The sequence below is a fragment of the Chinchilla lanigera genome, unplaced genomic scaffold (genome assembly GCF_000276665.1).
Source record: "Chinchilla lanigera isolate Chin_1 unplaced genomic scaffold, ChiLan1.0 scaffold00005, whole genome shotgun sequence".
Taxonomy (NCBI): domain Eukaryota; kingdom Metazoa; phylum Chordata; class Mammalia; order Rodentia; family Chinchillidae; genus Chinchilla; species Chinchilla lanigera.
This window is the reverse complement of record NW_004955406.1, coordinates 660,415-682,866: the sequence shown is the minus strand read 5'-3', so window position 1 is coordinate 682,866 and position 22,452 is coordinate 660,415. Positions and strand designations below refer to the sequence as shown.

The following is a 22,452-nucleotide window of genomic DNA, read 5'->3' as shown; positions in this document are numbered from 1 at the left end:
TGGACAGCTCTTTTATTTCTTTTTTGTTTTCTTTTTGAGACAGGATCTCACTATTATTTCAGGCTGACCTTGAACTTATTACGCAGCCCACGTGGTCTTGATTGGGGAGCGCTTCCTGCCTCATCCTCCCAGTTGCTGGGGTTACAGGTGTGCGCCATCACCTCTGGCTCTCTTGCTTTTTGATGCTACTACTGTTCAAATCCTTTTTACACTCTGCTTGAACTAATAATAAGAATAATAATAGGAAGAGTGGCACCCTCAGCACCATGTTTATGTGTTTACTGTTCCTGAGTAAATGCTACGAGTGTTACTGTCTCCTACAGGAGAGCAGTTCTGCAGTATAGATGTTATGCCACTCTACATATGAAAATAGGCCTAGCTGCACAACTACATATTAATTCTTTTAAACCATAGAATCTGAGAAAATGAATCTACTAAAAAAAAATTAGTTTCTTAATAGCAGATCTGGAATCATGTGTCTGTATCTTTAAAAAGTAAAGTTCCAATAAAAATCCATTAACTACTTTCAAATATCACAATTCTCATGTCCAGCTGTGAAAAGTACTAGATGATACTTATTTGCCATTTGTGTTATTTACGGTCCATGACTTTTATGGTAACTGGTTCCTATTATTGGTTTCTATTAATGTAAAACATAAGTGAACATAAATGAGGCGTGAATCATTTCTTTTTATTAGCCCCACCATCTTTACTCAGAGCTCGCTGTGTCTCCAGCTGTGCCTTGTTAGTGATAACCTATCGAAAGAACAGACTTTGAAGAAGAAGAAGTCAGAGGAAATCTTCATTTTGTATCACTTCTCTCTGGCCCAACAGAGGCAAAGAAAGAAAGTGATACGGGGTTCACAGCCCCGCAGAATCATGAGCTGCCTGTGATTCCTCGTGTGTGTGATGTGATAGTAATTAGACAACTAGCGGATTCTACTAACTAGGATAAGTAACTACTACCTTAAAAGCAAGAGATATTAAGTCCCTTCATACTGTCATGTATTTATGTCATAAAAAGGCTGCTTTTGGTTCCAGAGTAATGGAAAGACAGAAGTTAGCATAACTGAAGACACTACAATATGTTAAAATTTTGGGCTTTCTCTATGTCGGTGGCCACACATGTAATCTAAAAATTGTCATTGATTTAAAAGCTTTAATTCAATGAAAAAACCCACCTGCTCCCCTCTTTCTGTTTATAGGTAGGCGCTTGAAAAGCTGTGCTCAAAGTCATTTTCCAATATTTTCCTTAAAAGGAAGAGAACTGTATTTAAGTTGTATTAGAAGAAAAGTTCTTTGGAAAGTTGGTAAACAAAACCATGTATAGGTTTGCGAGTTAAAGCATGAAAATCTTTTCATATAACTCAGGAAATTTCTGCTTAGTCTGAAAATTTTTAACGTACTCAATTTTACTTGAAGTCACATTTCTTGACTATAAATGTTAGTCTTGTTTTTGTATTTCCTAACTCAAAGAAGAACCAATTACACCTAAAAACAACTAGTAAACATGCTATACTTTGTAGACACTCACTAGCCTTGTTGTCAAGACTAAGTCAAAAAAAGTCTTCCATAGTGAAGTCTGTGTCTCCTTGGTCTTCTCAGGGGCCCTTCCGAAATATCAGTGAAGTGTTAGAGCAGCGCTACAAGCCTTTGGAGCCCACGCTGCGAGTGGCACAGCCAGTGGATGAGATAAAGCGGGCCAGGGAGGAGTTCCGGAGACAGGAATGGGTGCGAAACATCACCGACAAAATGTGAGTCTTCGCTTACAAACATAGCTTTGCCTTTAAATTGTCTAACATTTTTTATTTCCTAATATGATAGAGGAGCCTTTCTTTGTGACAGATGGTGAAGCCACTCTTGACCTCTCAGGAGCAACGCCTTCACCACATGTAAATATTGTAGATGAAGCCAGTATTGGCAGCAATGTATGCACACACATGCACAGTGTGATACAAAATATGGTCAAGATTTAAATTTTTAAAAATTTATTACAGTAAAGCAGCCATTGTCATGAACCCCTCAGAGCCCTCCCCCTTGCTTTGAAAATGCTTCTACGGTTGTTCCTGCTGCTTCCTAAAGCAGTGCTGGAAGTCGTCTTCCGTGAGTGTCTGCTGGTGCCGGGGTGGGTACCTCAGTGACCTACATCGGTGCAAAGCATTTCCCTTTCATGGTCATTTTGACATCAGGGAAGAGCCAAGGTCACACAGGGCCAGACCCGGTGACCTAAGTGGATGAAAACACAGCGTCATGTCTTTAGAAGCCCAACTTTCCCTTGGAAAGGAGCAACAGCCTTCATCACATTTTTTATCGCACACTCGTGAAAGAGGACTTCCAGATCTGCTTCAGAAAGTTGCAACGAAGATGGAAGTGTTTTAAGGGGGATTAATCGCACTGTGTCTTCTACTGTTACAAAATTTATTTAAAGACACATCATATTTTTTGATCACCCTTTGTATACTACTCAAAAGAAAAAAATGTATGTGCTACTCCAAATGTGTACATGAAGACTTCTCAAAGGTAAAAAGAGTGACTGGCGATTGAAGGACAGCTATGCATGTGTGAAGGGGACGTCTTTAATTACCCAATGCAGATGTACGTGTTTAGGATGCTCCAAGAACAACGTCCAGCAAAACAAAAATATTCTTTGAACTAAATTACATTTGGATACAATTATATCACCTTATATTTTTAAATAAATTATGTTACACAAAGGAGTTTGGTTTATGACCAAGGAATGTGACAGAAGAAATAGGGAATTATCCAACATCATGTACAATTTTAAGTTACCATTAGGGATTTGGGTCTCAATATCCACATCTTTCCCCCAGGTGCTTCCCCTCTCTTAAGGTACTTTGTCATCAATACAGTCATCATGTCATTTATAAATAGGTCATTTAAAATCTAGAATGTCTTGTTATTATCACTCTGTAACCTATCATGCAATTATAATTACAATGTATCTTACAGTAAGTCATTATTATTATTTATATACAAAATGATGATGACATTATTATGTTATTGTAATACAAATTATTATAATTGCAATGTAATATTTTTTATATAATATGAACCATTACTATAAATTCTTGCATACTACTATAATACAATGTAAAATGTTGCCATTACTAGCTATGGTTATTTGCACAATATAAACCAGGTCCTGATTATCATATAATATATGGTACGTAATAATAATTTATATAAGACTAATAATGAAATGCATTTAAAAGTCTGTTTAGGTACATAAAGAAATTAAAATTACCTCTTAGCCTTCACAGTGGGTTCTGGGTCACTTTCTCAGTCAGATATATATATGTATATATATAGAGAGAGAGAGAGAGACAGACAGACAGACAGAGACAGAGAGAGATTCATATATTCATATGTTTCTGAGAAGACCATTGAAAAATTTCACATGAACTGACATGAAAGATAGAATTGCAAGCATCTCAAGTAATTTTTATAAAATATTTTACAGCAGTTGCTTCAAATGAAAACAATTAGCTTTAGGGTATTCAGAATCAGCAGTTAATTGAGTTAACCAGTGTACAATGAATGAGAAAATAAGGCACATTTTTTTCCAATTAGTTATGGGAGGTAGATTTGTTTTACCTTAGAAATTATAAAAGATTAATGCTGCTCTGACTTGGTGAAGCAAAATATGCAACTTAGCGATAACTATCTAATGTGTTAAATTACTCAGAATTATTTTTATATATTCAATCATGCAGAGGTTTGTAAAATAATAAGATTAGTTGCTAAAATAATTGGGGTAATTAGTGATGTTTTCATTCATATTTTTACAGAAATCACTATATATCAAAGGTACTGTGATAAACTTTCTTAATGTTTCCCCTGATAAGCCTACAAAGATCAGAGACCAACATGATCTCTGGAGAAGGAGTTTAGTTTATATTTTCCATAGAATAATGGTGAATATCTTCAGTCTGTCTAGGGTTGCTAGGGATCCTGCTTTCAGAGATGTAAACATATCTAGGTTTATCCACCCAGTCAGAAACAAAATCAGAAATGTACAGGAATTGCTCGCAGGTTCAAAGCTCATGTATTTTTAGCAACAAGGCTGAGCATTTGGTCTTAACAATTAACCTTAAACAATTAACTATTAGGAAAATTGAAACACTGATTTTGTAGCACTTGTGAATCTACTTTGGTTTTCATATATTGATTAATGCGTAATTATACTTTATGGGCAAAAGAGATATTAAAATTTAGATATTATATTTTTGCTGATAATAATTCCATGATAGAAATTAGGAAAACAGTATGACCTATCACAGAGATGCATGGCTTCTTAACTCAGAGGTCCACAGCCACATTACCAATTTTACCTGCAGGGAAGTAAAGGCAGTATGTTTGTTACCACCCCATGAACTTCCTCATGAGTCCTCTGTACAAACCTGGGGAAGTACAGCCTTTTATTTCTAATTTTCTGGCTTGAAGAGTAACATTATATCTGAGGGTTTGATGTATTTAATGATTCAGTTTCCACGTCATGATTAAAATGGCTCTGTGCATCAGAAGAAGGAAGAGAAGCTTTGGAACTAGATCGACGTCAGCTCAAATCTCATCTCCCTCACGCAACAGCAGTGTGGTCCTAGGGAAGCACTTTAGCCTCACTGACCCCCGCTTCCACATTTGTAAGGAAAAAGGAAATGTTTCCCTAAGAAGCTGTAATGAGGATTGAATGAAATAAAGAACATAAAGTGCCAACACCATAGTAAATTCTTAATGATAAATTATTATCTACTTTTTATTTGCTGCAAGCGTCATAATTCTGCATGAAAGACATCAAAGAAGGGTGAGGAAATCACAGATTCAAAAGCTAGTCTAGATATCTTGTGTTAAGCTCAAGAACCAAAGGTAAGGAGGACCGCAAGCAGAGTTCTCCATAAGCCACCATGTACTGGCTTCACAAAGAGCTTCGCATTAGGCTACGGGGCAGCCTTTCTGAGCATAATAGTCATCTAAGGCTGCTATAGCAATGTGCCGGGACCTAAGAATCTGAAATATCAGACACTGTCATTGGCAGGCTTGCTTTCTTCTCGAGACTGTGAGGAAGAATTTGTGCCTTTTCCCAGCTTCTGCTTGTGTGCCGGGGTCTTTGGCTTTCCTTGGCTCACACAGGCAGCCTGCTGGTCTCTGCTTTTGCCTTCACACGGGCCCTCCCTATGTGCACATCTGTGCCTATGCTTCCCTCTCTGTGAGGACACCAGTCATGCTGGATCTGAGCCCGCCTTGCTCCAGTGTGACCTCGTGTTTACTAAGTATATTTGCAGTGACCCTACTTCTAGGTAAGGTCGCCTTCCAAGTGCTAGGGATCAGGACTTCAGCACATCAATTTGGGGGGAACACAGCTCACCCCATAATATGCAGTGCATTCCTAGGTAACTGTTAGCAGGAACAAAGCACTTCTTAATCACAGGCTGATAGGTGAGATTGATCGTTTATTTGTGTTCTTCAGAACAAGTATAAAAACAGAATAATAATGATTTATACAGAGTATGGATTGCAGAAGTTTGCCTGAAGTAACTTTAAAGCTTTGCTTTTGTTCTTGTTCTTATAGAAACTCATCCCATTTTCTCACACCTTCTTAAAAAAGTAATTTTTCTTATTCATGTGTCTATCTGTAAGGAGCTAGGAAATTAAATAATCATTGTCAAGGATCCTTTATATAAGAAGGTGTCATCCAGATATTGTGCAAAATAAGAGTACTGATTAACAAATATTTTGCATGTCTGAAACAGTTCTAGACTCTAGGGACATAGCAGTGACTGAAAAGAAGTCTCTATTCTCATAGGATGTTGTAGGTTGAAACCCAACTGGAAATCTTAATGAAATTTTGAGTAAGAATTACTGTGTGCTTTATATAAACTGTTTGAATGTTATGACAATATTTTTTGGACTGGGAATTGAAACTAGGACCTACTTATTGAGCTACATCCCCAGCCTTTTTTTTATTTTTTGAGACAGAGTCTCACTAAGGTACTAAGTTGCCAAGGCTGGGTCAAACTCGCAATCTTTCTGTCTCATCCTCCCAGAGTGTTGGCATTACAGGCATGCACCACCAGGTTTGACTCAACAATGTGTTGTTTTAAAAGCAGAATAATTCCTAGTCTCTGATGATTTAGAAAAATGTCCTTCCTTCTTCCTTCCCTCCCTTCCCCAGCTCACCCCTCCCTTTCCCTTCTCTCCCTTCCTTTCTTCCTTTTTCTTTTTCTTTGTTTTTGTGGTGAGGGATCAAACCCTCTGCCCGTGCCTTCTAGGGAAGTGCTCTACCACAGACTTAACCCTAAGTCTTCTGAGGGAAGTGTTCTTGAAAGAAAAGGAATGGAATTGGATCCTGTAAGAGATATCTAAGATTTTGACAAAGAAGAGAAAGGAAATTTTTTTTTTTTTTTTTTGGTTTTTCTCCGGTACCGGGAACCGAACTCACGACCTTGCGCTTGCCAGGCAGGCGCTTTTGCCGCTGAGCTAAATCCCCAGCCCCTGAGAAAGGAAATTTTAAAAAAGTAGGTTGATGATATAAAAAAATGTTGGTAGGAAGTTAACAGAACAATCACAAGACTAATTTTTATTGTTAAAACCTTCAAGACCAAGAATTTGGAGGTCTATCCTACAGGCAATGGGAAATTATTAAGACTTCTGAGAAATAGCATGGTTTTTTTTTTCTGGTACCGGGAATCGAACTCACGACCTTGTGCTTGCCAGGCAGGTGCTGTGCCGCTGAGGTAAATCCCCAGCCCGAGAAATAGCATATTATAAAGGAATACAAATTTCTTGATTATGAGAAAGAAATATGCTGTATACACTGAAACCCACTGGGAAAATACTACAGAAATACTACAGAAGAGACAGAATGGAGCTGACGGCACAGCTCAGCCTTCTACTTTTTGCTCGCTTTCTTCTTTCTGTAGATGACCTTGAGTGGCTAATGAGACTTTAACTAGCGCTTCTGGTTAAAGGTTGGTGATTCCATTCTCAGCCTCTAAGGTTTTACCCCTCCACTGCAGAATAATATTTTTGACTGGCATCTTCGGCATTTCCATGTGGACTCCTGAATCTGGATTCCGACCCTCTGCGTGCTTCTTCCTGACTTGAGTGTGAACTGGGGTGCCACCGCCCCACTGGAAATGTGGGGGTCGCCTTCCCTCCCTCCCCCAGCATCACTCAGAGCCCTTCAGCCCTCAGGTCCCGCCATGCTACCTTTCACGTGCCTTTCAAATCTACTTCTCCTGTCTTAATCTAGGCACTTGTAATGTCTTACTGTACTTGCCCTAAAATGCCTTCTAGCTCATCTCCCCAGTCCTACTCCCATTCAGTGCCTTTTACCAAACCCGTACTAAGGAAGCTCTAATGCTGTTCTTCAGCCCAGTGATACTCTTATTTCAGTCTGTTTCATAAGAACGCATGTAATTCCTTTTGCTTGAAACAGGTCCTTCCAGATCTGACCCAGCTTTAGTTCTGCAGCTAATTTGTGCCATGAAGAGCTCTGTGCTCCGGAGAGACTGAGCTATTCTCTTTTGTCAATGTCCCACTCCTCTCTTTTCCCACAAGAAATTTCCTACTCTCTTGGTTTACTCAATCTTCTCAAATCCACTGAAAAATAAATGAAAAGCCTTTGTGCTTACTTTCTAAAAAATTGATACCATAGCACATATTTATTGTAAAAACTTTAAACATTATTCAGTGATCCCCAGTTATGTTTTCCAGGGAAACTACTGCCAATCATTTCCTGTGTGTCCATCCAGTAGTTTCTGTTTGCACATACAATTATATATGTATTTATGTTCCTTTATTTAAATATGGTAGAATATTATACAAACTACTTCTTTATCGGAGATGGCTATCAGAGGGAACCCTAGGGTTGGAAATTTCAGAGGAGAACACTTCAAGGAATATTTTCGGATGTGAGTGGACCATGCAACTTATTTAGAAAAAAGGGATTTCAAAAAATGGTTATTATTAAGAGGTGTAAGTAATGAGAGGTTACCATGGTGTCAGAGATGTTAAAGTTAATGTTTAAATTACTGATAAGACAGCAGAGATGGAATGAATTGGGAAGTGATCAGTATGTGATACAGGGGATGGTATGGGCTCCCTAAAGTTTTAGGAGAGGTGTGAAACTTGTGTATTGGTGCAGTCGTCTGCTCTAACCCAGGAGGATACATCCCGTGACTTCCAGTGAATGATAAAAGCCATAGGTGGTTTAAAACAAACAAACAAAAAAACCCCACTACCTGCCCCATGTGCTTTCCTCATTGATCTCAGAACTTCTGTGGTTTCTTTTCAGGAAGCACGTTACAGCTTCTCTTTCGCATGTCTCAGTTGTCGGTCTCACTATTCTTATGCTTTCAGGTCATCATTGACTTGAGCCGGGATTACCTAGTATCAGGTACTTCAGAACCTCAGCAGTCCATAAGTGTGTCAGTGAATTAGTGTGTCAGCAGGCAGGTGGCCCGTAGAGCAAGGCCGGGGCAGGAATGGCACATGAAATTTCATCACATTCCTCAGAGTGGCACAAAGTTTAAAACCGATGGATTGTTTATTTCTGCAATTTTCATGCCACTGCAGTTGACCACAGGTAACTAAGAACTTGGAAAGTGGAATTTGAGACAGAAGGGAGACTGTTGTAATTTCTAGTAATTATAAGCATCATACCTTAATGCAGAAGCCTGTAATTATGCAGACTAAATTGAATCCAAAGTAGAGTGAATTTAAGATACTGCAACAGAAGTCAGTGGCAGTTAGTGAAGACAGAAGGAAAACGGCTCCCAAAGAGTCCATGTGTGCTGTCCCCAGGGACATGTGAATCCCACTTCCTGTCATAAAGTGAGGTGATTAAATTAAGGATTTCTTTTATGGAGAGATTATCCTGGACTCTCTGGGTGAGACTCAGATGATCTCAAGAGTCTTTCAGGTAGAAGAGGAAACAGAGATTTGACTACATTTTTGGAGATCAGAGTGATGCCGTGTGAGAAGGACTTCATCTTTCATTCCTTTGAAGATGGGGTATGAGGGCCACAGCCAGAGAGAACACAACCGGCAGAACCTGAGAGACCGGAAGTGGACTCTCCCTGAGACCCTCCGTGAGCAATGCAGGTGCCAACACCTCCTCCTTAGCTCAATGAAGCTCATCTCACACAGCTCACCTCCAGCATAGGAAGCAGCAAATTTATATGGTTTAAACCACCAGACTTATGGTAATTTCTAATAGCAGCAAAAGAAAAAGCAAGTACAAGGTTTTGCCTTAAAGTTTTTCAAATCAAGGAGCTACTTTCTAGGTCAGACTTCCATGGTTAGGTTCATTATAAGCCTGAGCAAAACTATAACCTTGACCCTAATTCTCTCACCCTAACCCTAACCCTGATCCTCACATCAGAAAGACTGAAGGTTCTCTTGTAGGTTTACAGTGTGGATATTGAGGATTAGAATATATGACGGTGATTTGACCTAGGGAGAGACATTCATGATTAAACTGGATTGTAACTATATATTACATTTTAAACTTATTCAGATAATTCAGTAACTGTCTCTATGTGTTTTAAAATACAGGGTGTTACTTTTCTGATAGTTGTTCAGAGCAGGTGAAGTCAGAGGCAGCCTATAAACATTTAGTGACAAAGAAAAACTAGTATCTCAATTTCTTGAGCTTCTCTAACCTGCTGAAGCTAAAAAATATTCAGTACCTATGCATTTTATATGCTTTCAATTCCTGCAAATTTGCAACTTGGCTTATGTGAAAGTCCCAGTAAATGTTGGATTACTCACTTTTAAACATCTTTAAATAGTATTCCTAATTAAGTATTAGTGTTATTTCATAGGTATTGCCATAGAAAAAATGTTGTGGGAAAGATTAAGAATGTAGCTCAAAATAACAGCTTTAAAAAGGACATTTAAAATGGTAGGTATGGGTAAGATCTGGTTACATTTAACACTAAATAATAGTGGAAAGGAAATGCCACACATCTCAGAAACTTTTTTGACTTACATTTAACACTAAATAATAGTGGAAAGGAAATGCCACACATCTCAGAAACTTTTTTGACTTACGTAATTTTCAAACACGTTGGATGTTTCAATTTGCATATTTTTGAGCTGTTATTGTAGTATGGTAAATAGGGATTATCACATATTTTCAGATAATGTTTTCTTAACAATTCAACTTTTATTTGTAACTCTTCCATTTATTTTAATTAGTAGCACAGTGTGCAACATTTATTAATCAGCAGAGCCTTTTTAAGTTAAAATACTAAATTAGCTAACCCCATTAACACGGAATACTCCGAACAGGCAGTAATAGGAGAGCTAGTTACCCTGGAAGTCCTATTATACATGCGGGTGCTCTAGGGCACGGTTAAGCATGATTACCCTCTTTTGATCCAGTAGTCTTGCACCTCTCCTAGCTAATTTCCAGTGGAAATTTACAAAGTACTGCCTTCATTTTTCAAGCCTAATTTTTCTAATGAAGTTCTGGTACTTTCTAACAGTGGGGATATCGATAATAAACCTGTGTATAATTAAGAAGTTCTAGAATTTGTCTACAAAAGAGCCCTTTATTACTTTGATTATGCAAAAAGAGCTGTGCTCTCTTTTTGGCCATTCAAAATTCTTCGGATTTTTTGTTTGCTTTTTGTATAAATGATGACAGAATATTAGAATTCTGTTCTTTTAGACATAAGTCTAAAGAAGTTTAAGATTTATCATTTCTACACAATTTGATAAGTTGGAATGCTTTTAGGAATATATCTGAGATGTTACATATCCTTTTAGTGTAGGCAATCAAACAAGTTATAAAAGTCACTTTTAGTGTTTTTGCAGGTTTTAGACATATTCTAAGCACGCTTCCTCACACTTTGCGAACATCTATGGAGGAAAGGTTTATTGATGGACTTGCAGTGCAGGCTAGGTACTCGGGGTGTCATACTCACATACATGCTCACACTGTTGAGCATTTTTACATCCTGGATTCTGTTTTGTCACACTCATGTGTTCTCATATAATTCTCAATGCATTGTGATTTAGGGTTCCAATGTGTGTGGAGGACCGGGAGAAACTTGAAGGCGGGAAGGAAGTTTGGCACGAGGACAGGGGCCCAGAGCAGGTGGCGTGGTCAGAGCCGTGCCTGTGTGCACAGCTCCGGGAGGTTTTGGTTTGCACCCTGAGCTGTCCTGTGCAGCTTCACTCGTGATGCCTCACCTCCTGCGAGGTGACAGAGTGAGTGGGGCAGCGCGGGTGGCAGCCGGGGGAGCAGGGCCACAAGTCCCACAATGAAGTATTTAGACTTCACCCTGCAGAGACGGCACAAAGCCTCCGGTTCACAACCTTACAGAGATGACACTCTCCCGCCAGGATAGAAGGTTGAGAAATGGGGGCCACTGGGACGGACAGTGTGGACACTATCGGCTTGGTCCAGTTCAGATATAAAGAGGATTTGTAGTAGAATGGACTCCTTGGTGAGGGAGAGAAGAGAAAGACCGGCCAGCTGCTCTGGAGGTAGGAGCCAATGAGTCCTGAACAAGAGTTAGAGCTGAACCTGATAGGAAGGTCAGGGACACGGACCCATTTAGCATCGCTGTTTCAGAGCTTTATTAGTCGCAAATGACAAAGATCCACTCGAGGTGACTTGAGAAATTAAGACCATGCTGAAAAGATGCTTATTACAGGAATCTCACAGTGGTGCAGAGAACTAAAGAAAACCCGGACTGAGATGACTGCCTGGGGGCCGCGGGGATGGGAGGGCTCCCCCCCCTGGCGGCGTCTGTTTCCCTCTACCCCGCTGCTGCTGCTCTGCTCTCCATGCCTGTTTCCATCTGCTGACTCACGAAGCATAAGCTTTCTTTTCCATAAACTAACATAATCTTGGAGCTCTAGAACCCACTGCTGATTCTGGTTTTCTCTTCAGATTCTTCCTAACAATCTGTTTTGCTCTTTTATCATCAAAATGGCCCACTCGGACCTTAGCCTTAGAACACAGAGGTTTAAAGAATATTTGTTAAATTAGCACAAGTGTGGTTGGAGGAGGATGTACCTCACTGTTTGAAACACGGTGGTTGATGAGAGTAGGGCTGTGAGAAAGAGCACCCTGACTGACGAGGACAATGGCAGGAGGTGCTTCCACCTTGACTTGATGATCTCTGGCTTTGCGGACTGCCTGGAGAGGGCTGCTCTCGTGTATCTAGAAGGGGCAAACAAGGAAACATCGCAGGTTTGGTAAGATAGAGGATTTGGCTGTGGGTTTATTTTGAAGTAGCTCTATATGAGGTTCCTATTGTGTTCCTGGTGAGCATATGAAAATACGGTTCTTCAGTTAAAGAAAGACATTGTGTATGGACTTAAAGATGTAGAAATCATCAGTGTGGAGTTTATCATTAAAGCCTCGGTGGTAGAAGGATCCCCCAAGGAGAAGCTACAGAGTGAGAAGATTAAGTACAGATTTCTGGGAATTGCTTTAATGTTAGGGCAGTGGGTCTTAGTCAGGGTTACCTAACTGCATCACCCTGGGGTTTAAAATTATATACATATGAATTCCTGAGTCTCAGTCATACATAGTTCGGCTCAGTAGGCATATAGAGTTGGGAAATATGCCCAGATGATTCTAATGCGCAGTTCTGGTTAATTTAAGCTATTGGCTGAAAATGATGAGTCAGTCAAGACACTGAAAAAGCAAGAAAGAGAACAGGAGGTGTTGTGCATGTTAAAGGAGAATAGAATTCACTATAAAGAGTAATAAGCAGCTTGACAGAGGGTTCAAGTTCAGTGAAGACTAAAACGAATATATTGGATTTGGCTATTGGGACATTGTACATTGGTAGCTTTTGCTTTTTCCTTTAACTATGACCTGGTTCTTATTTCTCCAATATTCCCTTTAGGAAATAATAAAAGAACTTGTCAAATTCTTTGCTGAACTTTGAATATCCCTTGTCTAAAACTGTACTCATATATATGTAAATATATCTCATATATAGAGACACACAGATATATATCTCATACATAGATGTGCTACTGAGCAGTCAGCGGGTATATGTTTAGTATGTTCACAGTTTCTGAAGATTAATGGTGACGTGCTGATCTCATATAATCTGATCACATACAACAACGATTTTACCCGTAGTTAAAATATAATTTATCTTGTCAGAGACCCTAAAGTCATAGGGAGGACTAGATACTCACAAATTCTGCAGACTTTGTGAGTTACCTGTAGCTTAGTATGTCTTTTAGGATCCTATGCATCTCTGAAAATGAATCAAAAGTAATTAAAATGGTAATGAAATCTTTTTAACATCCGCATTTTCAACTTGTATTAAAAGTCAAGGAAGCAGGAAACAGAGGCCCCACAGTTGTGCATGATAACAATCGATTCACTCAACTTGTACTCTTTGGGCCGTGTGTGTGTGACTCATTTTTGTTACCTCCCCGGTCCTACTAGACAGATATTAGAGTCCCATCTTCCTGAAGAGCAGAGCCCAGGACTTACGCGCCACAGCACTTAGAACAGTATTTGACAAGTACTAGGTGTTCGATGGCTTTTATATGTGGAAGTTTGACTCTTGAGCTTGAACTAGGCTTTATTTGTTTTGTTCTAATCCTGTATATCTGAAGATGAAAGTCACTCTCATTGAGCAAAAGTCAGCCAAAAACCAGTGGGCTCAACTGTGGCTACTCTTCAGCATCGCTACCTACCCAGCAGTTCTAGGAATAGAGCCACATCTCCTTTTTGTCTTCTTTTTCCTTACATTGACAAGCATTTTCCAAACTATGTCCCTTGCAACATTGGTCAGAAGATGTTAATGAATTTTCTGTAAAAATCAATTTGGGAAAAATTCCATGAAAAAGAGTTAAGCAGATTTTTGATGCTCTTGAGCTTCTAGCCTCAAATATACTTTCTTTATTGTATCAGTGAGGAAGTTATAGAATGTGGCTTTGCAAGTGTATGTGCTCATCTATGTAACGAATACTTCACACCTACTGTGTCCCAGGCAGTATATTAGGCTTCCGAAACATCATGAACTAGATGGACTAGGGGATCCTGGCTTCGTGGAGCTCATGGTCTCATTGGCCATGGGCACTCCTCACCCACAAACTATAGTTTGGAACACACCGCCCTGGATATAAGTGAAAAAAAAATTCTGACTTTTCTTATTATTTTTCAGTTTCATCTTACTTTATTTTCCAACCTTCTTAAGAATAACTGAATAGGTGTTTCTTGCTGTGTTGCAGTGGATTTTTCCCTATTCATTCTTTGCTCCAAATTACAGTGTTATCTCGGTTCACGAACTCACTTCTCTGCATGAGTCTGACTGCAAACTGAACTGGATGAGATCTGAATTAAATTTCCCCATGAGGTCAACATTGACCCTAACCCTTGAATTTGATTCAGTTCTTGTCCACCGTGACGAGAATCATGAAAAGAATCAAATTCATGAGTCGAGGTGGCACTGTTACTGCTGTTTTGGCCACAACAAAGCTCCTCCTATTGCCCTTTCTTTTTATGCAGTTTAGATGTACTTGTCAAGGGGCTTGTCAGGTGACTTCCAATCACTTAATCTGTACCCCATTTAGGAGTGTTGGTGTCCTCAGTGCTGTTGGAGGTGCCATGGGAGAGCTGCTCATAGACTAACATCTTCATCTGTGAAGTTTATAATCTTGTGAGCATGCACTAAATTTCTGCTATAAGAACAGAAAAAAGAAATTGGCAAAATTCCTACTTCATGTGATATAAAAGATAAAGTGATTGATTTTCAAATAGATTCTTTTGTAATTTATTACCTTATTTAGAGCATGGCAAAGAAACAGTGGCCTCTCTCAGGCCCTCTTTAGGTGGTTATGAAGCAAACTCTTACCTGAGTGTGTTCAGTTACTCAAATATTAAATTAGTAAAATTCACAGTGCTTCTTTGCTACACTGTGATCTCATAGCATTGCCTTCTCTCATCTATAAAATGTAGATGTTTGAAACTTGAAAATTAAATAATTTTGTACAAACTTTCCATATGAAAAAGTGAGTGCCTTGATAGTCACTTATGAAAGAGTCCTATATTGATTTTATAATTCACCAATAAGAAGTCTCTTCCAGTAAAGGGTGGCAAATGCCAGACTTGGCTCAGCAGGAAAGATCTCAGAGCCTGTAGCGCCGTGTGTGGCTTGGAGGGAGGAGTGTGCTGATGGGCCCCCTGCTCGGTCCGCAGGCTTTGCCAGCCTTCCCGGTGCTGCGTCCACACCGTGCTGGCTCAGGACAGAGCCAGCACCAAGCCCTAGTGATGGCTGCAGGGCTTCACAACCGCATGTGTAATTGGGGTAACACCTTCAAGAGACGCTTACATGAAGAGCGGAGGCTGCTGTAGCACAACTCATTCTGCTGGGATCCAGTCTGAGCAAACTGTGCAGAGCCCTTTTCCTATTTTCATTTCCCTGTAAATTGCCTACACACTCACAAGACCCCACATGCACCTTCCAGCCTTTCTGTCCAAGCTTCCCTAGCTGCATCTTCTCAATTCCTGTCTTGCCTGGTGAACTCTGACTCTTTGCTTCAAGCCCAGGTGAGATGCTGTCCTCAGAACTGATCTTAGACTCTTGTCTGCACCAGAAAACTTCACTCCCTCCCCTTTACGTAGTTGTAGTTATTTTTCTTTTGCTCTGTTTGCATTTTGACAGTCTTCAAGTGGGGCAGCTACCTACTTACTTTTTTCCAAGCACACGGTGTATATCACAAAATAATAAACAGATTAGTGATATAAGACATATCTGGTGGATTTAAATAACTGTGAACCAAGTCATCAAGCCTGTGTTAGTCAGATTTCTACTACTGTAACCAAATACCTCTAATACTCAATTTAAAAACATGAAAAGTTCGTTGTGGCTGACAGTTGGAGAGGTTTCAGTCCATGGCTAGCTATCCCATTGTGGTTGAGACTGAGGTAGCGTATTATGATAGGAGTGCATGGTGCAGGAAACCCTTGCCTTGTGGCCAGGAGCATTGCCTTTAAGTGCCTGCCCCTGAGACCTATAGCCTCCTACTGGGCTTTGCCCTTAAAGGTCCCACCACTCCCAATAGCACCACACTGAGGAGTAAGTGTTTAACACACAGTCCTTTGGTGGACCTTCTAGATCCAAACCCAATATTAGGACAAACTGAGAACTGATTTCAGTATCCTAAGGAGCTCTCTAGGGAAACCCTAACACTTCTGGGCCTCCCCCACCTCCTTTTCCCTGCATCATCTTCCTTTATTCTGCTCAAGGAGGAAGAGGGTTGTTGTAATAAGTCTCTTGAGGGGCCACAGTCCCAGTGACACAGTTTTCCTCTTTCTAGAAAGATTCTCTTGCCCCCTTGGGAAATTTAAATAAAAAGATGTCACTGTGGATGTACTTGCTGTGAGGAGAATCCTTGGAGGAGTCTGTTTTCTCTCTTACTGGCCAGTGGAGAGAGAGGAAGCCCATTCTCCTGGTGAGGCTGCTGTGCCTTCTCAGCACAGCCCTGATTTTTGCTAACGGTTAAGGCACGGTGGCCAGGTCCAGGAGCAATGCACAGATTAGAAAGCATGGTTTCTATAAGCTCTGCTGTAAATTTTGGGAGAAACTCACTGTAGCTCACTAATTCTGCTGCCTCTAGTCTAGACAAAAAGACATATTTGTGTGCTTCCTAATAGCTCATTGGAGAATTTATTGCAGTCTGCAGCCCAATTCCTAACTTGTAATAAAATGTCCCTTTACCCTGCTTTTTGCTTAGTGTGTATATTGTACTAGAAGCCCTTTGACAGAGAGAGGGCTGATCTATGACATGTTTGGTGTCTGAGACCTGTTCCATAGTCATGAATCTTAATATCGATAAATCACCACCACCACATCCAGTTTTGAAATAATGTACCTAAGACAGAATCTACTGTAGCTTGGATGAGTACCCTATTGGGCAGTCAGAATCCATATACATGTAAAAATAAAGAGAAATCTTTTGCAATGTATAAAGACCTGTCATATGTTACTACACGTATTCTCTATAATAGGGTACCTCATCTCCACTCTAAGGCTTTTCTGGTCTACTTTGCTTACTTCAAAGTAACTCAATTTTGAAGCTATGCTGAGCCCTTTTTTGTGCCTTCAGCATTCATTTTTATGTCCTAACTCAATTTGTGTGTTGCTTTCTTTTCTAAAACAGCCTTCACCACTTCCTAACTTGATGAACTCCATCATCCTTCTATCCTCAGCTTTGGTAGGCAGTGTGGGAAGATGATTTCTCTACCCCTCCCTCTCTAGCTCCCTGCCCATAACCCCCCCACATGCACAAACAAGCATAACTCTTCCTCTTTTGCACATATTCATTGCATAACCTATGGCATTCTACTTGGTTTTGACTTCGTTTCATACTGAAGCCCTATTCTAAGGTCAAGTCCATTTCAGCCTGCTGGGTCTTCTGCTATTGCACTGCTGTGTTTTTCAAAGTGCTCAGTGTGCAAAAGCACATCATTTATTGTGCATTTATGGAGCAGATATTTAGACAATAGAGAGTTGGTAAGGTGTGTAGTGCACAGGTCTGCATCTTGGGGGGAGGAGCACAGAGGCCTGGGGCAAGGTGGGAGAGGAAAGACAGGAAAGCAAATAGCCTCAATGGAATGGCAGCCTCAATGGAGACGGCAGAAGACTGAATGAGAAAGCACTCAGGTGCATTCTGAGAAGCTTGGCTGCTGGATTGAAGAATTTAGGATTGAAGAAATGAGCAGTAGCAGTTCATAATTTGAGGATTTGCATTGGCCATCAGTGGAGTGAATAAGTTGATGGAAAACCTAGAATTGTGAGTAGTAGGACTAAATGAAAAGGAAGAAAATGAAAATTAAAAGGAAAAAAATGAGCGATGTGTTGATGTTATTGTTTGGAAAGTTGCATTGTGTACATTAACTGTTAATATAGAAAGACTTTATACTATATTTGAAATAGACTTGTTATCCCTGAAGCTAAATTGACTTTTGCTGCATGAGATCACTACCAGTTCCTCTATAACTGCCCAGATGTTCATGTAACGATTTGTTTGTATATAACCACAGTATCTGAACATTGCTGTGAAGAGTTTTGGCCAGATCTGTCTCCTTGGTAAGACCATAAAAACAAATAGGCCAACTCATGTCTTCTTCTTTAACATGGTGTTCAGCTAATTGAAAACTATTCACAAAAAGCATAAAGTACAACCAAACATATATTCAAAACTTGTAAAGGATAACTGTTTAAAATTAATTGGTAATTATCTGAAATAATAATATATTTGTGATTTTTAGGGTTTTCATAGCTATTTATACTTTTTTTCCCTTTGCATTACTGGGGACGGAGCCCAGGGCATCATTCATACTAGATAAACTCTTTACCACTGAATAACCCCAGCCTTGCTATTTATAATTTATTGATCAAGTCATATTTGTGAATTAAATAATTTCTACTTTAACTTAAAGACAAATGCTATTTCAAGATTATTTATAAAACATCTAAATATTTTTAAATATATATACATATTTACATGTACAAAACATAGTAAACTTCAGAATATGCATGCATATTAATGAAATTAATGTTCCTTCTAACATTTAATGAAATCTTATGGGTAAATGGCAGTGGAGTTAATTCATGGGCAAGGAAACACCTCGTCTTTTAGCTTTTTCTTCTCAGTCCCCCACTCCCCCCAAAAGCAAATTTTGTGCAGACACAGAAGAAAAATGGACTATGAGAATGCAGCTCCAAAGTGGTAAGAACTGTCAGTGCTGCAGTGGGCTCATGGCACCTCCTTGGGGTACGCAGGGACCGGGGACACATTCGTTTTTTGCATGTGATGTGCATCTCATGTGAAATCAGCACTGGAAGAACCATGATCTCTTTTATCTGAGAGGTTTTTCCCAGACCTCTATAACTTCAAATATTCCAAGTTCCATAATCTATTTATTTGTTTTTAAGTATTATTAGAAAATATTTTCTTCAGAAAAATATTAAGGAGTTTATTAATAAATGTTAGAAAGAAATTGCACAGGTAGGAAAATTGATGATACTTTTTCTGAGTTTATTACTTTTCTTTTTTTTTTTTTTTTTGGTTTTGTTTTTTTCCGGTATGGGGAATCAAACTCACAACCTTGCGTTTGCCAGGCAGGCGCTGTGCCACTGAGCTAAATCCCCAGCGCCATATTTTTCAAGGAATTTTATGAACATAGTGGTAATGAACCAAAAATTTCAATTGAATTTAAATTTATTTTTTAAATGTCATTGTCTTTAACAAGACATATGAGAAATTTTTGATCTGTGGTCATGGATGGCTCAATAAATATTTGTTGAACCTCAACCTTAATTTTTTCAAGTCTGAATTTCAAAATATTTTTCTCATCAGAATTTTGCTACTTATATATTTATTTCCCAGAATTTTTATATATATATATATATAAAATTATATATATTTATAAAATCTAGCTCTTTATTAATAGCATATCTTCTTTTTTTTTTTTTTTTTTTTTTTTTTGGTTTTTCTCCGGTACCGGGAACCGAACTCACGACCTTGTGCTTGCCAGGCAGGCGCTTTGCCGCTGAGCTAAATCCCCAGCCCCCAATAGCATATCTTCTTTGATTATATTTACCAGAAATTTCTGAGTTCACTTTGGTTTTCTACATTATAAAGGAAATTGTGAAAGTCTGTTCCATGTTTTCCTTTCATGCTTAGATTTTTGCCTTCCTTTTATATGAATTCTCCAAATCCGTATTTAAAAGGAGACTCTAGATAACCAGGTCAAAAACTGTGTGTGAATGGCTCTTTGACCAGTGACAGGCGTTTTATCGCCCTCTGACAGAGCCTTTTATTTGAGACATCGCCAAGGGTCGAGCCTTGGACAGTTTCCGGGAACTCTGTGTGATGTGCAGGATGTAGGTCCAGCTGCTGGCTCACTCAAGACCCGCGAGACTGTGAGCTGGGAGGGGAGAGTGCTGGCTGAAGCCACAGAGTCCTAGCTCGCGCTGCTTCGGTCTCCTCTGTGTCTGCTTTGCTGGGAGCAGAGCTCTTTGGTGTAAACTGCTCTGAGAACAGGCCCTTCTTACCCGTGTGTGGACAGGAGCAGGGACTCAGGCTGCTTTCCGTAGACCTTACACCCGCTTCCAGCATTATCCCCTACCCTCGCCTTCTGCAGGACTTGTAGCTTCAGTTCCTGCAGCTTCGCTGGTCTGCAGGACAAGGTGCTTCCTTCCTCTTTGGCATCCCTTCTTCCAGCACCCAACTTTGAGTTTTCTTAACTCTTCCCTACCAGCTGTGCTGTCTTCTTCCCCCTTCCCACCTGCTAGACTTTGTTGTTATTTTTACCTGCTGCTTTACCTTTGGTTGTCCTTCTTCTTACAGGCTTACAACTTCTGTATTCATTTGCTGTTATTTTAGTGGAGTCAGGTGAGGAATTTGTGTGATTCCCCACGTTACAGGAAAAGCACATCCACAATCTCAGATGTTCTGTGAGTTTGTATGGGTTTTAAAAGCTTGATCTTTTATGTTGATCGTACTAAAGGTAGTCATAATGGTGCTCGTAACAATGATGACTGCAGCAAGTTGCTTCCACCTCTGCTTCTGCTTGCATCACCACTATTATTTATTGCACACTTTTTCTTCTCAGCCTCCGTGTTAAATGTTTTATATATAATAGTACATATATAAAATATAGATGTTATAGATATAGCATTATATATAAAATAATATAAATGCTATTCATATAAAATATTGTAAGTGTTTTACTTATATGACATTATGAATGTTCCTCCTAACAACCCTGGATGAGAGATTCACAGAGGGCAGCGACTTGGTAACAGAACACAGCTAACAGCAGCAAAGGCAAAGCCGAGGCTTGAATAGGGTTTGGGCAGACTCAAAACTCCATTTCGCATAGTTTCTATGCACTTTTATGGTGATTTAAGATTTGAAGAAACACATTATAATGAGAGCTGCTCCTATTGGTTGCTTTCTTGTTTGTTTCTTTTGGAGGGGTGATTTTTTTAAATTGAGAAAATTTTGCTTACATGGCAGATTTGGAGTAAATTGACATCTTTGAGTCACAAATTAATCATCCCATACTGTCTGTATTTATAGTATATTTGGAACTCACGGGACCTCCATGAGGACAGTGGCAGGGTCTTGATTTGCTGAACAGGAAGTGAAGACTCATCAAGTCAGGCACAGTCAGTGGCAGGGCTTGAAGTGGAGCCCAGGCGTTCTGACTCCACACCATCATTACTTTTATGCTACTCCTTAGTTTTTAAAATTAAATGATGTTAGAAACTGAATTAAGAAAATTACCTAAATATTCTTTCAGGTTTCTTCCATTTTCTTCCTACCATAAGAAAGAAAAGTACATGCCGTCAATGCTGTCCTCCAGCAAGTACGATCCCAGTTCCTGTGGAAAACAAGACTTTCGGAGTGAAGACCCTAGGAAATGGATCTGTGACAAGGTGAGCTAAGAAAACACTGAAAATGGAGCTCCTTTCAAAAGGTTAAAAACATACATTGATTACAGAAAATATGAATATTCTCATTACAATAAGGCCTTCCTGGTTATAAAAGTATTTATAGCTATTTTATTAAAGATGGCACCAACCTATGTTAACCGACCTATGTTCACGAGAGATTTAAATTATTTTCCACTATTGTCATTCATGTGCTGCAGGGCTAGGGCATCCTTCTCGTCTCTGGTGTGTGATCAGGGTGGCAGTGCTGGGCGTGCAGAGAATGGAGATAACTCTCAGGCCTGGAGACCAGTGCATGCTTACATGCTTTCAAGTTCTGCACCTGTGTCTGCGCGTGGCTTTGTGTTACTAGAAATTAAGGTGCCCAGAGCTCCTGTTTATGTAAAATCTAAACAGGTCAAATGCAGAAGTAAAGAGGAGCGTGGTGGCTGCCAGGGACCTGGAGCTAGAGGTAGGCTAGAGACTCGCTCTGCAAGGGCTTTGCCCTGGGCTTTCAGTAAGGGGTGGCGCTGACCTGCAGGCCCTCGACAGGGTCATCCCACACTCTTCATGCAGGAGAGGCAGCCTCAGCCTCGGAAACCAAGCATGAAACAGTTGTGCCTTCTGTACCTGCGGTGGAAGTGGCAGCCCTGAGGACCCCCAAATTGGCAGTGGGATCATTCTTGCCTTTCTTGAAGAATAGTGTTCCAAGTGTACAGAATCCGAGAAGGCCCAAAGCCCACCTTTATTCTATCCAGAGTTGCAGGCCTTTAGTTCACATGGCCCACGTCTTTGCTGCTCTAATCCCACCTCTATTCTTGGCTTCTGCAGAGGTGGCTGATTAAGTGCCTGTGTTGTATTCATGATCTTTTTTACCATTTATTATTCAAAAATGTTAGTAGGCACAGAGGATGAGATAAGGAATAAGGTATGGTTTTACCTTGTTATATGTTCCTTTTAGCACATGCTTTTGTATTCTTACCTTAAATTTGCTCAC

At 39.8% G+C, this 22,452-nt stretch overlaps 1 protein-coding gene across 3 annotated transcripts in view; it reads left to right on the top strand.

The window, feature by feature from the left end:
• The window catches only part of Spata17 (spermatogenesis associated 17), a 200,932-nt gene that overhangs the window by 117,503 nt on the left and 60,977 nt on the right, over positions 1-22,452 (top strand). For all 3 annotated transcript variants that reach the window (XM_005374709.2, XM_005374707.2, XM_013519819.1), the window contains exons 8-9: positions 1,606-1,754; positions 21,326-21,461. In XM_005374709.2, the coding sequence (XP_005374766.1) occupies positions 1,606-1,754; positions 21,326-21,461 (285 nt within the window). The remainder of the gene's footprint in view (positions 1-1,605; positions 1,755-21,325; positions 21,462-22,452) is intronic.